The 17,315-nt window shown below is 37.4% G+C and overlaps 1 protein-coding gene across 1 annotated transcript; it reads left to right on the top strand.

The window, feature by feature from the left end:
• Positions 1-6,368: 6,368 nt before the first annotated feature.
• LOC121861650 (gastrula zinc finger protein XlCGF8.2DB-like) lies at positions 6,369-7,479 on the top strand. Its single transcript, XM_042359545.1, has 2 exons — positions 6,369-7,063; positions 7,169-7,479. Exons 1-2 carry the CDS (start codon positions 6,416-6,418, stop codon positions 7,409-7,411), a joined length of 891 nt encoding a protein of 296 aa, XP_042215479.1. The 5' UTR covers positions 6,369-6,415; the 3' UTR covers positions 7,412-7,479.
• The last annotated feature ends 9,836 nt before the right edge of the window (positions 7,480-17,315 follow it).

Genomic DNA, 17,315 nt, shown 5'->3' with positions numbered 1-17,315 from the left:
TCCATGTGTTAGTTGGTTGGTTTTACAGCCACACTCCACACTGGCGTTAGTTGTTGGTTTTATAGTAAATACCCACACACCCATGTGTTAGCTGGCTGGTTTTATAGCCACACCCACACCTCATGTGTTAGCTGGTTGGTTTTATAGCCAAGCACTACACACTCATGTGTTGGTTGGTTTTATAGCCACACTCACACCCATGTGTTAGTTGTTGGTTTTATAGCCACACCTACACTCAAGGCGTGTGTTAGCTGGTTGGTTTTATAGCCACACCCACACCTCATGTGTTAGCCGGTTGGCTCTTATAGCCACACCCACACCTCATGTGTTAGCCAGTTGATTTGTGAGTAGCCACACTCCACACCTCATGTGTTAGTTGGTTGGTTTTATAGCCACACTCATGTGTGTTAGTTGGTTGGTTTTATAGCCACCCTCCTACACTCATGTGTTAGCCAGTTGATTTTGTATAGCCACACACCTACACCTCATGTGTTACAAGCTGGGTTGGTTTTATAGCCACACTCCACACTCGCAGGTGTAGCTAAGTGTTGATTTGGTATAGCCACACCTCATGTGTCAGTTGGTTGGTTTTTATAGCCACACCCACACACCTCCGTCTGTTAGTTGGTTGGTTTTATAGCCACCTCACACCTGGCGTGTTAGCAAGTTGGCTGGTTTTATAGCCACACTCCACACACTCATGTGTTAAGCTAGTTGGTTTTAGAGTAGCCACACCCACACCTGCGTTAAGCTAGCTGGTTTCCTATAGCCACACCCACACCTCATGTGTTAGCCAGTTGGTTTTATATAGCCACACCCACACCTGCTGGGCGTTAGTTGGTTAGTGCCTTTATAGCCACACCCACACACTCATGTGTGTTGTAGCCAAGCGCTGGGATTTTATAGCCACACCCACACCTCATGTGTTAGTTAGTTGGGTTTTATAGCCACACCCACACCTCATGTGTTAGCCGAAGTTGATTTTATAGGCCACACACCCACACCTCATGTGTTAGTTAGTTGGTTTTATAGCCAGCCACCCACACCTCATGTGTTAGCTTTTCTGGTTGGTTTTATAGCTGAATAATCTTGGCCACTCATGTGTGTGTGCTAGTTAGTTGCTCTTATAGCCACACCCACACTCATGTTAGTTAGTTGGTTGGTTTTATAGCCACACTCCACACCCATGTGTTAGTTGGTTGGTTTTATAGCCACACCCACACCTCGGGCGTGCTGCTGGTTGGAGCCTTTTATAGCCACACCTACACCCATGTGTGTTAGTTGGTTGGTTTTACAGCCACACCCACACTCATGTGTTAGCTGCTGGTTCTTAGGAGCAGCTTCTACACCCACACCTCATGTGTGTTAGTTGGTTGGTTTTATAGTTACACCTACACACTCTGGCGTGTGTTAGTTGGAGCTGGTTTTTACAGCCACACCCACTCATGTGTTGAAGCTGCTTGGTTTTTATAGCTAGCCACTCCACACCTCTGTGTTGCTACAGTTGGTTGGTTTTATAGCCACACCCACACCCTCATGTGTTAGTTGTTGTTTTATAGCCACACCTACACTCATGTGTTAGTTGGTTGGTTTTATAGCCACACCTTGGCCACTCATGTGTTGCTGGTTATTTCAGCCACACCCACTACACCTCAGCTAGTTGTTGGTTTTATAGCCACACCCACACTCATGTGTTAGTTGGTTGGTTTTATAGCCACACTCCACACACACCTGTGTTAGTTGGTTGGTTTTATAGCCACACTCCACACACCTGGCTGTTAGTTGGTTTTATAGCTACCTACACTCATGTGTTAGTTGGTTGGTTTTATAGCCACACCCACACCTCATGTGTTGGGGTTGGTTGGTTTTTTATAGCCACACCTTGGCACACTCATGTGTTAGTTGGTTGGTTTTATAGCCACACCTACACTCATGTGTTAGTTGGTTGGTTTTGTGAGGTAGCCGCCACTCCACACTCATGTGTTAGTTGGTTGGTTTTTAGAGTAGCCACACACCTACTACACCTCATGTGTGTTAGTTGGTTGGTTTTATAGCCACACCTACACTCATGTGTTAGTTGTTGGTTTTATAGCCACACTCCACACACCTGGGCGTGTTAGTTGGTTGGTTTTATAGCCACACCCACACCTCATGTGTGTTATTAGCTGGTTGGTCGAGTAGCCACCACACCTCATGTGTTAGTTGGTTGGTTTTTATAGCCACACCCACACCCACATGTGTTAGTTGGTTGGTTTTATAGTTTCAGCCACACTCACACCTCATGTGTGCTGCTGGTTGCCTTTTATAGCCACACCCACACCCCATGTGTTAGCAGTTGGTTGGTTTTTATAGCCACACCTCAGTGTGTGTTACAAGTTAGTTGGTTTTATAGCTACACACTCACACACTCATGTGTTAGTTGGTTGGTTTTATAGCTACACTCCACACTCATGTGTTAGCCGCTTGGTTTTATAGCCACACCCACACCTCTCATGTGTGTTAGTTGGTTGGCCTTGCAGTAGCCACCTGGGCCACACCTTACATGTTAGTTAGTTGGTTTTATAGCCACACTCCACACCTGGGCGCGTGTTTAGTTGGTTGGTTTTATAGCCACACCTGGCCACCTTCCATGTGTTAGTTGGCTGGTTTTATAGCCACACTCCACACCTCATGTGTGTTAGCAGTTGGTTGGTTTTATAGCCACACCCACACACTCATGTGTGTTAGTTGGTTGGTTTTATAGCCACACCCACACTCATGTGTTAGTTGGTTGGTTTTATAGCAACACCCACACTCATGTGTTAGCTGGTTGGTTTATAGCCACACCCACACACCATGTGTGTTAGTTGGTTGGTTTTATAGCAACACCCACACACACCTCTCATGTGTTAGCTGGTTGGTTTCTAGCCACACTCACACCTCATGTGTTGGGGTTGGTTGGTTTTATAGCAACACTCCACACCTCATGTGTTAGTTGTTGGTTTTATAGCCACACCTACACACTCATGTGTTAGCTGGTTGGTTTTATAGCTACATTCCGGCCACCTCATGTGTTAGTTGGTTGGTTTTATAGCCACACCCACACCCCCTGCGTGCTAGTTGCTGGTTTTATAGCAAATACCCACACCTTCATGTGTTAGTTGGTTGGTTTTATAAATTGGCCACCCACACACCTCGGGGCGTGTTAGTTGGTTGGTTTTATAGCCACACCTACACTCATGTGTGTTAGTTGTTGGTTTTATAGCTGGGCCACCTGGCCACTCATGTGTGTTGCTGGTTGGTTTTATAGCTACACTCCACACTCTCATGTGTGTGTTGCTAGCTGTTGGTTTTATAGCCACACTCACACTCATGTGTTAGTTGGTTGGTTTTATAGCCACAATTCCACACTCCTGGCGCGTGTTAGTTGGTTGGTGAGTAGTAGCCACACCCACACCTCATGTGTTAGTTGGTTGGTTTTATAGCCACACCCACACCTCATGTGTTAGTTAGCTTTTCGGTTTTATAGCCACACCTGGCCACACCTCATGTGTTAGTGTTGGTTGTTTTATATGCCACACTCCACACACCTCATGTGTTAGTTGGTTGGTTTTTGTATAGCCACACTCCACACTCTCATGTGTGTTAGTTGGTTGGTTTTATAGCCACACCTGGCCACACCTCATGTGTTAGCTAGTTGGTTTTATAGCCACACCCACACCTCATGTGTTAGTTGGTTGGTTTTTATAGCCACACCCACACTCATGTGTTAGTTGTTGGTTTCCATAGGCAACACTCCACACCCATGTGTTAGCTGGTTGGTTTTTATGCTGGCCACCCCTCATACCATGTGTTAGCTTGGTTGGTTTTATAGCCACACTCTACACCTCATGTTAGTTGGTTGGTTTTATAGCAACACCCACACACTCTCATGTGTGTTAGTTGGTTGGTTTTATAGCCACACCTACACTCATGTGTTAGTTGGTTGGTTTTATAGCAAATACTCCACACTCATGTGTTAGTTGGTTGGTTTTATAGCCGCCACTCCACACACTCATGTGCTGTTGGTTTTATAGCCACACATTCTCCCACACCTCATGTGTTAAAGGTTGGCTGGTTTTATAGCCACACCCACACCTCATGTGTTAGCGCCAGCGTTGATTTTATAGCCAGCCACCCACACCCATGTGCTAGTTGCTGGTTTGTAGCCACACCTTCACACTCATGTGTTGCCAAGGCTAGGCCAGTGCTGATTTTTATAGCCACACTCCACACTCATGTGTTAGTTGGGTGGTTTTATGGCCACACTCCACACTCATGTGTTAGTTGGTTGGTTTTATAGCCACACTCCACACTCATGTGTTAGTTGGTTGGTTTTATAGCCACACTCCACACTCATGTGTTAGTTGGTTGGTTTTATAGCCACACTCCACACTCATGTGTTAGCTGATTGGTTTTATAGCCACACTCCACACTCATGTGTTAGTTGGTTGGTTTTATAGCCACACTCCACACTCATGTGTTAGTTGGTTGGTTTTATAGCCACACTCCACACTCATGTGTTAGTTGGTTGGTTTTATAGCCACACTCCACACTCATGTGTTAGTTGGTTGGTTTTATAGCCACACTCCACACGCATGTGTTAGTTGGTTGGTTTTATAGCCACACTCCACACTCATGTGTTAGTTGGTTGGTTTTATAGCCACACTCCACACTCATGTGTTAGTTGGTTGGTTTTATAGCCACACTCCACACTCATGTGTTAGTTGGTTGGTTTTATAGCCACACTCCACACTCATGTGTTAGTTGGTTGGTTTTATAGCCACACTCCACACTCATGTGTTAGTTGGTTGGTTTTATAGCCACACTCCACACTCATGTGTTAGTTGGTTGGTTTTATAGCCACACTCCACACTCATGTGTTAGTTGGTTGGTTTTATAGCCACACTCATGTGTTAGTTGGTTGGTTTTATAGCCACACTCCACACTCATGTGTTAGCCAGTTGGTTTTCATATTCATGTGAGTGCTGGAGCAGGATATTCAACACTGGGTAGTGTGTTAATTATCATAGGAAAGCTTTTTCATCAGGGAGTGCATTTTATAATCTTAATTAAGGGGTTCATCAGTAAGGCCAAGTAGACCAAGATGACCAGCATCTGAGAGACCACAAGCCCAAGATATTTGGGGAAAGAAACAATGAATATGGAAGGTGACACTGAAGATCCCCCTCAAGGTTCACAGTGCCATGAAGATTTTAAAAGAGACTGTCTTGTAAAGCATGTGGGAGATCACCCATCAGAGACACTTTTTAACACAGGAGAGAAGTTCCAGTGTTCAGAATGTTCTAGATCATTTACTAAAAAATCTGGTTTATTACAACATATGAGGGTTCACACAGGAGAGAAGTTCCAGTGTTTAGAATGTTCTAGATCATTTCCTAAAAAATCTGGTTTAGTACAACATATGAGGGTTCACACAGGAGAGATGTTACAGTGTTCAGAATGTACTAGTTCATTTCCTAAAAAATCTGGTTTAGTACAACATATGAGGGTTCACACAGGAGAGATGTTACAGTGTTCAGAATGTACTAGTTCATATACTCAGAAATCTCATTTAGTACAACATATGAGGGTTCACACAGGAGAGATGTTCCAGTGTTCAGAATGTACTAGTTCATTTACTTATAAATCTAGTTTAGTACAACATATGAGGGTTCACACAGGAGAGATGTTCCTGTGTTCAGAATGTACTAGTTCATTTACTTATAAATCTAGTTTAGTACAACATATGAGGGTTCACACAGGAGAGAAGTTCCAGTGTTCAGAATGTTCTAGATCATTTACTTATAAATCTAGTTTACTTCAACATATGAGGGCTCACACAGGAGAGAAGTTCCAGTGTTCAGAATGTACTAGTTCATTTACTTATAAATCTAAATTAGTTGAACATATGAGGGTTCACACAGGAGAGAAGTTCCAGTGTTCAGAATGTACTAGTTCATTTACTTATAAATCTAAATTAGTTGAACATATGAGGGCTCACACAGGAGAGAAGTTCCAGTGTTCAGAATGTACTAGTTCATTTACTTATAAATCTAAATTAGTTGAACATATGAGGGTTCACACAGGAGAGATGTTCCAGTGTTCAGAATGTACTAGTTCATTTACTAATAAATCTAAATTAGTTGAACATATGAGGGTTCACACAGGAGAGAAGTTCCAGTGTTCAGAATGTACTAGTTCATTTACTTATAAATCTAATTTAGTACAACATATGAGGGTTCACACAGGAGAGAAGTTCCAGTGTTCAGAATGTACTAGTTCATTTACTTATAAATCTAGTTTAGTACAACATATGAGGGTTCACACAGAAGAGAAGTTCCAGTGTTCAAAATGTACTAGTTCATTTACTTATAAATCTAGTTTAGTACAACATATGAGGGTTCACACAGGAGAGAAGTTCCAGTGTTCAGAATGTTCTAGATCATTTTCTAAAAAATCTAGTTTACTTCAACATATGAGGGTTCACACAGAAGAGAAGTTACAGTGTTCAAAATGTACTAGTTCATTTACTAATAAATATAAATTAGTTGAACATATGAGGGTTCACACAGGAGAGATGTTACAGTATTCCGAATGTACTAGTTCATTTACTTATAAATCTAAATTAGTTGAACATATGAGGGTTCACACAGAAGGGAAGTTCCAGTGTTCAAAATGTACTAGTTCATTTACTAATAAATATAAATTAGTTGAACATATGAGGGTTCACACAGGAGACACACCATATCATAGTACAAAATGCAATAAATCCTTCACACAGAAGTGCCGTATGGTAAGGCACATAAGAGTTCATACAAGAGAAAAATTTCAGTGTTGTGATTGTCAAAAATGTTTTCCCAGTAGAGTGAGTCTCACAAGGCATAGTAGAACTCATCTGACTTCTTACAGTAAAGTTCATGCAAAAGATAATAAATGCCACAAAAAATATGATAATAAACAAAGGCTGAAAAAATGTTGTGAGGAGAAGTCAGGGAGTGGTAGGAGACTCACCCAGAGGAACCACCACCTTGGTGCTCTCGGGAGCAACACAACAGAAAAACGAGCGGGCAATGACCTGAACAGTCCAGAGCCGAGTCACAATAATTGTCGGGAACTGCCCACTTCCTCTCATAGTGAAGATGAGTATAGCCTCTCTTACCAGTGTAAGACAAAGGCTGTGTGTAAACTAGCAGATAATGACCTTGTAGTGAGTAGATCAACACATTTCATAGACTGGTCAGGTCATGGAGTTAAAGATGAACCTGTTGATGGTCAACCTTCAATCTTAAGTATATCAGAAGATCCACTTCAATCTGAGATGGTTCCTCCATCTTCTATAAAATTAGAGAGCCTTAAGGAGGAATTTGAGTTTCTTGAGGAAGAATTGTGAAACCTTGTTAACATTTTGTGTGTAATGCAAGCTTGTGTATGTTTATATTAATAAATATATACTGAGAACCCAACTGTTTATCCTCACAATGTATATAATAAAAGCAGTGGGCAGCAACTTGATAAACAATTCCACTGTAGATCTTATACCTTTATGTACTGCCAGATTACTTTTACCCCTTCGGTGTTGAACTAAAATGGTTTAGTTTACCGTAAATTGAAGAATAAAGATAAACAAGTGATAACATATCCTGAGAACATTGTGGACTTGTTGAAATATTAATTTGAGAAACTTGAATTTCAGTGCATATCATTGTTTTCTCATTTTGACTGTCGGTCACATTATTAAACAACAAATATAAGATAATTGGTGGAAGTCTAAAGATATACCGTATATCTTGGCTTATAAGATGGAATTTGAACATTAAAAAAACCTGCCCAAAGTTAGGGGGTCGTCTAAACCACCAAGTGTAAAATTCTTACCTCTTAAATATTGTGGTTTAGCGTGTCAAGAGTGGTGATGGAAACATCGTAAGCCACTCGCAAGGTCTTACCACTAATTATTTTATACTGAAACTTACGTTTGGCAAGCTGGATTCAAATTAAGATTACCGGTATATTAAAATAATAAAAATGTATTATAAACCTGTCTAACATACCATAAAAGAGAATTATACCCCTGTAATAAACACAGCTATCATCACACACCCCTCCCCACACCCCCCCCCCATTTGCCAGTGAGGAGACAAGAAAGGGAAAGTGACCGTTAGATTGGGCTATTTTTAGCCTTGGAGGTGGTCAGTAATGCATATCAGTATATTTACTGATAATAATACTTAAAATTTATTTTTTTACAAGGAATATTCAGTAAATGACTGCATTAATTCTTGAAACTACTGACAGTTAAATACAGACGCTTAAGTGACGTCACTAGTGTTTACACTACACCAGCTGGTAACATTTGATGCCATTACTTGAAGTGAATTGGCCTTATTTAAAGTAACTAACCATAAATAAATACAAAAGGTAAAAAAAAGATCAAAAGTGAGATATAATATACAGGTTGTACCTCTCTAGTCCGGCATTCTGTGGTCCGGAACGATTTTAGTTTGTCCAATAGGTAGATAGGCAGATTTTTTATTTTTTTTATTTTTTTTGCTTCTCTGAATTATTATTATTATTACAGGAGTATTAAATTTTTGCCCCTCAGGCCCCAATGCGGGCCAGTGACCTATGCCCGGGTGGGCTAATCCCCTTAAAAAAAAAAAAAGCCCCGGGAAATTAAGTTTTGTTTACATACGGCAGTTCGGCTGCACTCAATCTCTCTCTCTGCTTGCCTATCCCAGCCGTTACCAACGCCTCTTCCCTCCCAGACCAGATATCCCTCCTCCTAGTCACAGGCCTGGCATTTGACATTATTAGGGACCTGCCACTCTTTGCCATAAACAGATAAAATGTACCGGGAACTTTCCCCCCACACACTCATCATTCTCTCACTTTATGTAACTTGACAGAACCTATGACCCTTCAGGCTTTTACGCCCTTAATGTACGAGTCATAAAGGCAAGTATGAACTTTTCATACTTCCCTGTTGGGCGCTGTAAACGCTTCTGCGCTTCACCTTGCACAGGATGTAAGGGGGTGCCCAATAAACTTGCCCCCTCGGGGGCAAATCTGAAATCTGAATCTGCTTGTCTATACAGAGTACAACATTTAACCCTTCAATATATATGAGCAGTAAATAAGTGTTGCTTTCATATTCTTATGTCGAGTAATGACGATATATTTTCACAGGTGCGCACTTACATACGAGCAGTCTCACTTTTTTTTTACCATTAATAGTTAGCTACTTATATTGTTCCATTTATTAACATTAAATAACATTACAGGTACTTTAAGCAACCATATTCATTTTTTACATTAATTTTACTACAGCTACAATCAGGGTCTTATTTTCTTCAGTTTTATATGTAGAACCAATCAGTCACTGGTTTCGTAAGCTTTAACATAAACAATGCCGGCAGCCGTCTCGTCTCCTCTAATATTCCACGTATTATTAATAAATTGTATTGTTAATTTTGCACACACGTACATTAATTCAATAAAAACAAATTCATAAGCATTAATTAAAATATATATGAACAGTAAATTAGTGTTGCTTTCATATTCTTATGTAAAGTAATGACGATATGTTTTCACGTGTGTGCATGCGCACTTACATATGCGATCTCTCTTTTCTTTGCCATTATCGTTAGCTACTTCTATTGTTCCATTTATTAACATTAAATAATATTACTTAAAACAACCATATTAATTTTACTACAGCTACAACCAAGGTTTTATTTTCTTCAGTTTTATATGGAGAACCAGTCAGTCACTGGTTTTGTAATCAACAAAAACAATGCTGTGTCATTTCCTCGTGTGTTTTAATAATCTACGTATTATTAATGAATTGTATTGCTCATTTTGCACACAAACATTAATTCAATAAAAAATGACATTCAGTAATAAACAATAATGTATCTTTTGTACATAAGAGAAATGACCCTGTTTACACGATTATGCACGTCGTCTGCATGTTGGCGGGCCGTTCAAACCCGTCGAAATTCAAGTTTCCGCCGTCAAAATTTTTATTTATTTATTTTTTTGTGTGTTCCAATAAAATACGTTAAGAATTAAAAACTCGTGGAATTTGAGAAGCTACCATACGACATTTAACCCTTCAATATGTCTTCAAAAAGACCATGACGCAGAGAAAGTGGTGCTAGTGCTTCCAGGCATAAGCACAAGTCACTATCTATCCAGGAAAAGGGTGAATTTCCATGGTCCGGCACCGGTCACGTCCCGAGGTTGCCGGACTAGAGAGGTACAACCTGTACTGTATGTATGTTGTGTTGTCAAAGTTAGAGGAACAATTCAAACTGCAATTGTGTGTAAATGAGGCAGAAAGTCAGGTCAGTGCTGAACCTGGGACTTGGTCACAATTTTCGTGATGCCATATGGCAGCAGGGTCTACCATTAGACAACACATTATGCTTCCAATATCTTCCCAGGCGGTAGTATCTACCTGTTTGGTAGCTGCCTACTACCTACACAATTTTTAGTAATATTACTTTGATACATGATAAATTAGACAATGAAAGTAAACATCAAATTTAATTACCATGACGCTTCCCATTGGCAGCTGTAAGAAGAGGGGGAGATGGGCTATTTTTATCCTGTCTTTGTGTCTGAAGTGGCCAGTAATACCATATATTTACTGATCATAATATTTACGGTATCTCCTATGAATAATTAATTTAAAATTTATTTTTTACATAGAATATTCAGTAAATGACTTTTAAATAAATAAACAAATAATCCAGTAAATCTATTTCAAGTAAATGGAAAATAAGCAAACAAGTGTTATTTACCACCACCCCTTCCCTCTGGCTCAGGGTGAGATGGAGGGGAGATAAAGAAGGCTATTTATAGCCCGTCTTTGTGTCTGAAGTGACCAGTACCCTAATGCACCATAAATAATTCATTTAACATTTATTTTTTGTACATATATTTTGTTGTATATATATATATATATATATATATATATATATATATATATATATATATATATATATATATATATATATATATATATATATATATATATATATATATATATATATATATATATATATATATATATATATATATATATATATATATATATATATATATATATATATATATATATAGTATATATATATGAATCTGTACACCTAGTGATTTACTTGCATATATATATATATATATATATATATATATATATATATATATATATATATATATATATATATATATATATATATATATATATATATATATATATATATATATATATATACACATACATATACACACACACAGTAGTACCCCGCTTAACGCGGTCAATAAAACCCACAGGGTACCGTGTTAAGTGAAAACCGCGCTAAGTGAACAACAGAACATATGGGATTAATTCCAATAGAAACTGGCCCATCCCCAAACTCCACTTTTTCCGACACAATACCTATGTTGTAGTAAAAATAACATCTTAATTTTATGATGGTACATGCACACAATTAATACTTAAGAGAAATAGAGAAATACAGTTTTGCCAGAGATTGGCATGTCCATTCAAATAATGGATTCACTCCCTCCCCTCTTCTCACTGCTTTTACTGGCTCTTCCGTCTCTGAGAAATTTTTTGAGAAAACCACTAAATTTTAATAAATAATACCTCAAACTAAGGATTAGGATAATACAATTGACATTGCTGTGGATTTTCATGTAAAGACCAGGAATATTTTGAATATAAATGTCATATATTTTGCACAAAAGATAACATATTTACTCAGATTAAACATTACATCTAAAATTTGTATGTCTAATGCAAAATCTATGATGTTTATATTCAAAATGATCACCAAATTGTAAGAATTCCAGCAATGTAAATTATATTCTGGCCGGGTAATTTGTATGAATTTTATGAGCTAAAACAAATATCTTCAGTTAATAAAAAAAAAATATTCTTCAGACACTATCTGTCAATCAAAGTACCCCACCTTGCCTCCCCCCTCTTCCAACCACGCGGTCAGTCCCAACCCTCCCCCCCACCCCCCACCAATCCTCCCTTCAAGAGATGTTGGGTGAAAAAACTAAATTTTAACATTTAGTATTAAATAATACCTCAGATTAAAGTTAGGATAATATAATTGACATTGCTGGATTCCTTGTAAGACCAGGAATATTTTGAATATAAATGTCATATATTTTGCACAAAAGTTAACATATTTACTCAGAGCAAACATTATATCTAAAATTTGTATGTCTAATGCAAAATCTATGATGTTTATATTCAAAATGATCATCAAATTATAAGAATTCCAGCAATGTAAATTATATTCTGACCGGGTAATTTGTATGAATTTTATGAGCTAAAACAAATATCTTCAGTTAATAAAAAAAAAATTTATTCTTCACTGTAACAGATGGTCGGTCGGTCCCTCCCTCCCCGCCACCCCCCGTCTCACCAGATGTGTGGGAAAACCAGAATATTTACCTTTTAGTAATAAATAATACCTCAAACTAAAGTTAGGATAATATAATTGACATTGCTGGATTCCTTGAAAGCCCAGGAATATTTTGAATACAAATGTCATATATTTTGCACAAAAAATAACATATTTACTCAGAATAAACTTTATATCTAAAATTTGTATGTCTAATGCAAAATCTATGATGTTTATATTCAAAATGATCACCAAATTGTAAGAATTCCAGCAATGTAAATTATATTCTGGCTGGGTAATTTGTATGAATTTTATGAGCTAAAACAGGCAGGGTGGGGGGTGGGGCGAATCTAAAAATAGCTCTCGAGCCGGACACTCACCGCGTATATGTGGAAAAAACCAACGTTAAGTGAAAGTTCAGCTCTGGCAAGGCACCGCGTATATGGTAAAACGCGCTAAGTGAAACCGCGTTAGGCGGGGTAATACTGTATATATATTTACAGTATATATATATATATATATATATATATATATATATATATATATATATATATATATATATATATATATATATATATATATATATATATATATATATATATATATATATATATACAGTATATGTATGTATGTAATAATAATAATAATAATAATAATAATTAACGGTTTATTGAAAAAGTTCTGCAGCCCGAAGGCTGAAAATATACATTGGACATCAATGACTTATTACATACATTGGTGGTTTAACAAAAGCCTTCATTAGAGAAAGGTAAAGGAACATACAGTGAACATTCAGATTAATGTAGGTGTTGAACAGCAAACACGTAGTGTAGTAACTCTCTCCCAGATGGTCTTAGGAGGGACCTGATGTGTAGTAGTTCCCTCATAGATGGTGTTATGAGGGACCTCACGTGGTGTAGTAACTCCCTCACAGATGGTGTTATGAGGGGCCTCACGTGGTGTAGTAACTCCCTCACAGATGGTGTTATGAGGGGCATCATGTGGTGTACGAATTCCCTCACAGATGGTGTTATGAGGGACCTGACGTGGTGTAGTAATTCCCTCACAGATGGTGTTATGAGGGGCATCACGTGGTGTAGTAATTCCCTCACAGATGGTGTTATGAGGGACTTGACGTGGTGTAGTAATTCCCTCACAGATGGTGTTATATGAGTGAGGTGTGGCCCCAGGCCTTCCTATCGTAGACGGATTAACACATCGCCGGTTGTTGGGTCTCACGGGCCGTTATCAGTGGGTACCTGGGACCTCACTGTGTGAAGGCTAACTTGAATACTACTTTTACTGTTGAGTTGTTCTCACTGACTCAAGCACTGTTCACCAATGTTCACCTCTGTTTAACACTTTTTCCATTCCTTTCCCAAATGAAATTGTAACTTCTGGAGAGAACCTGTTGATACTCCGGTGGGGAGAAGTGGTTCAGGGGAGGGGGTTGGTATGGGCCAACTTAACAGTTGATCTGGCTGCTCCGAGAGGAGCGGCAGGTACATCTTGACCCTTCGGTGGTCAAGGATGTAGTATGTATGTATGTATGTGTGTATATATATATACTGTATATATATATATATATATATATATATATATATATATATATATATATATATATATATATATATATATATATATATATATATATATATATATATATATATATATATATATATATATATATATAATTATACCCACTTGATCAATTGAACCCAGAGGTCGCGTTAAGTGAAACGTTAAGTGAATAACAGAACATGGGATTAATTCCAATAGAACCCAGCCCATTTAAACTCCACTTTTGACGACAAATAACTATAATATCATCACACCCCTGCCCCCCATTTGCCAGTGAGGCCGTAGGTGGTCAGTAATGCATACGGTATAGTGTATTTTACTCATAATAATATTTATCTCCTATAAATAATTGATTTAAATTTTATTTTTTTCGAAAATATTCGGTAAATAGGTGCATTAATTCTTGAAACTATAAGCGGTTTAATTACAGGCGCTCAAGTAGCGTCACTAGATGTTTACACCTACACCCAGCTGGTAATATTTTGATGCCATTATGGAAGTGAATTGGCCTTATTTTGGCCTTCTATAAGTAAATGCAAAGTGCAAAAAAAAAAAAAGATCAGGCGAAAATAATATGCTGTATGTATGTTGTGTTGTCAAAGTAAGAGAACAATTGTGTAAATCGTAATATTTTTCCTCAATCTATTGAAACACTATGAAACATTCCTTTTATGCATAAAACAGTTTATAAATTAAAAAAATTGAGTGTGTTTAATATATTGCAGTATGTATAAATCATCATCAAAACAAATAATTCGATAAATCTATTTAGTAAATGGAAAACACGGCAAACATGTTATTTACCAGACCTTCCGTCTGACTCAGGGTGAATGTAGAGATAAAGGCTGTTATAGCCGTAAGAAGTAACCAATACCCTAATACTTATAAATAATTCGATGAACATTCATTTTTGTACGCATTATATTCAGTATATATATATATATATATATATATATATATATATATATATATATATATATATATATATATATATATATATATATATATATATATATATATATATATATATATATATAAATGTGTACATACTAGTAACACTCAAATCTGAAACACCACAATTAGAATCTGGTGAGTTTTTCTTTGGGGTCACATGTTGCTCGTGGTCACACCACGAGGCAGAACCTCCCAACACTTCAGTAGCGTCACTAAGTGTTTTTTACACCCATGGTGTAATTTGATGGCTTGTGCTTAGAGTGAATTGTGTACAAAATCAGGATGGTTGATGAGACTACTGGGTCGTGGGTAAATTAATCACATTGAAATTATTATACAACCGTCAGAAGCTCACTACTTTAAATTTAGAGGCGTCTTGTGCCATATAGGCAAGTGTATAGACTGTATGTATATGTATGTATATATATATATATATACAGTGGCCCTGAATCTGAACTCAATCCGTTCAGAGATTCGTTAATTGTAACAACGTTCGTTAACGAAACCATTGTTTCAATGGGTTTTGGGTAATTGGTTCCAGCTCACCGAAATTTCCTAAATTCAGCAAAATGGTAGAAAGTTCACTTACTTTGAGGTGTGTATGTAGAAGGCTCCTGGATGATGATGATGGGATTTAGAATGGGGGTGGAGAGAGAAGGAAGAAGAAACATGGGAAGAGAAGTCACCATGGTGCCATTTCACCCATAAAATTTTAGCTCTCTGGTTTAATTCAAGATTATTTTCTTTAAATCAATATGCATTATATATTGTCAATATATAAAATATATTTCAAAATGACCAATAATTTGCTTGGAAACACAGAAAAAGCATTCAGTTGAAGAGAGTCTCAAGCAAGATGTTTTCACAGTGAAAACAGAGAGAGACTGGCCTGTTTGCTGTGTTAAGAGGCTGGATACATTAAACTAGTCACTTTAGCCCCAATTTCGTTCAATAATTGTTAAAATGACTAAAAATTGAATATTAAACTTTTAAAATTATTGAATAGTATAAACTTTGATATTTACAAAATAGTAAGGAATTTAACCTGAACGTTAATATGATGGCGGACTGATACTTAAAGCTGGTGCCCGGTCAGTGCAGCAAAACATGTTGTCAGTTCGTAAGAGTTCGTTAGCGAATTTTTTGTTAGCTGAACAGAAGATCCTTATGGAAGGCAGTTCGTTAATCAATTACGTTAACCGGTGTGATAATAACCACAGGAAAACATAAAGTTCCCAAAGCTTTAGCAGTGCATCTTGAGTACAGACTAACGAAGTACAAAACAGGTATATATATACAGAGGAGGGTGAGATCAGGTCCACAATGGTCAGGTATTACCCTCCCCGTCTGCAGCGTGAGTGCGTGTGTGTGTATGTGTTTTTTGAGCACAGCACAATATAGGATTTGAAGAAGTAGATGAAGAGTTTGTTCAGGAGTCAGGTGGTGAGGTGAGGTGACATGCCAAGACACTTACACACATTAACAGCACTACTAAACCATTGTCTTGTAACATTTTACATTATAATTTATATTTTAAAATTAATTGATACCTGATGGCTCGACTGGACAACATTTGCACTTAGACAACTGATCAATGAATAAACCAGGGCATATGGAGACTCATTATACACTAGTGATGTCACAAAGCTTTGAAACTGCAACCACATAAATTATCATAACCAGTAATCAAATGAACTAAGTTAATTACTAAAAATTATTGTATGCTAATTAGGGATGATTATATATATATTGCTCATTATATAGAATTGGCCAATTTTTTGACCAAAAATCGTTAATTTATGATATTCCTCGTTTATAGGTCGCCCCACGTTTTTGAGGTAAATAACCCCCTTCAGATATAGGCTCTAATTCCTCATTTGACCAAGAAATCGCACTTATGATATTCCCGCTTATAAGGTCGGCCCACGCTTGAGGTAAAGGAACAACAAAACTCCAGAAAAAAAAACACTACGCCCTGCAAACTTGAAATACCATTATTACGACACTTTACACTGAAATGTGGCAGTTCCAACAAAAATATTGTATATTTCCATTCAAGTATTTATTCAAGTCAATTAGAGGGAATATTATTGTAATACAATAGTTATTTAACTGAAAACCATTCAAAAGGATTACGTAACATATTTTGAACGAAGTTTGCTTAAAGTCGCTGTTTTCATTACAATTTTATCCTACTTCCACTGTAATAATGCATCATTATTTGCAGCAAAAATATTACATTCGGGGTGAATGTCATACTCAACCACAGTATGAATAGAATATCACTAATATAACAGTATTTTTAACCAAAAACTATTAAAAACGAGTAACATATCTTGA

This window comes from Homarus americanus, unplaced genomic scaffold, assembly GCF_018991925.1.
Source record: "Homarus americanus isolate GMGI-L3 unplaced genomic scaffold, GMGI_Hamer_2.0 scaffold46141, whole genome shotgun sequence".
Taxonomy (NCBI): domain Eukaryota; kingdom Metazoa; phylum Arthropoda; class Malacostraca; order Decapoda; family Nephropidae; genus Homarus; species Homarus americanus.
Note: the sequence above shows the minus strand (reverse complement) of the source record. Positions and strands in the feature narration are given on the sequence as shown.

Excerpts from the sequence above, each read along its gene's own strand:
- LOC121861650 (XM_042359545.1), top strand. The coding sequence starts at position 6,416 with ATGAGGGTTCACACAGGAGAGAAGTTCCAGTGTTCAGAATGTTCTAGA. Across the intron at positions 7,064-7,168 it reads ACCACCTTGGTGCTCTCGGG|AGCCTCTCTTACCAGTGTAA; the intron begins AGCAACACAACA and ends GAAGATGAGTAT.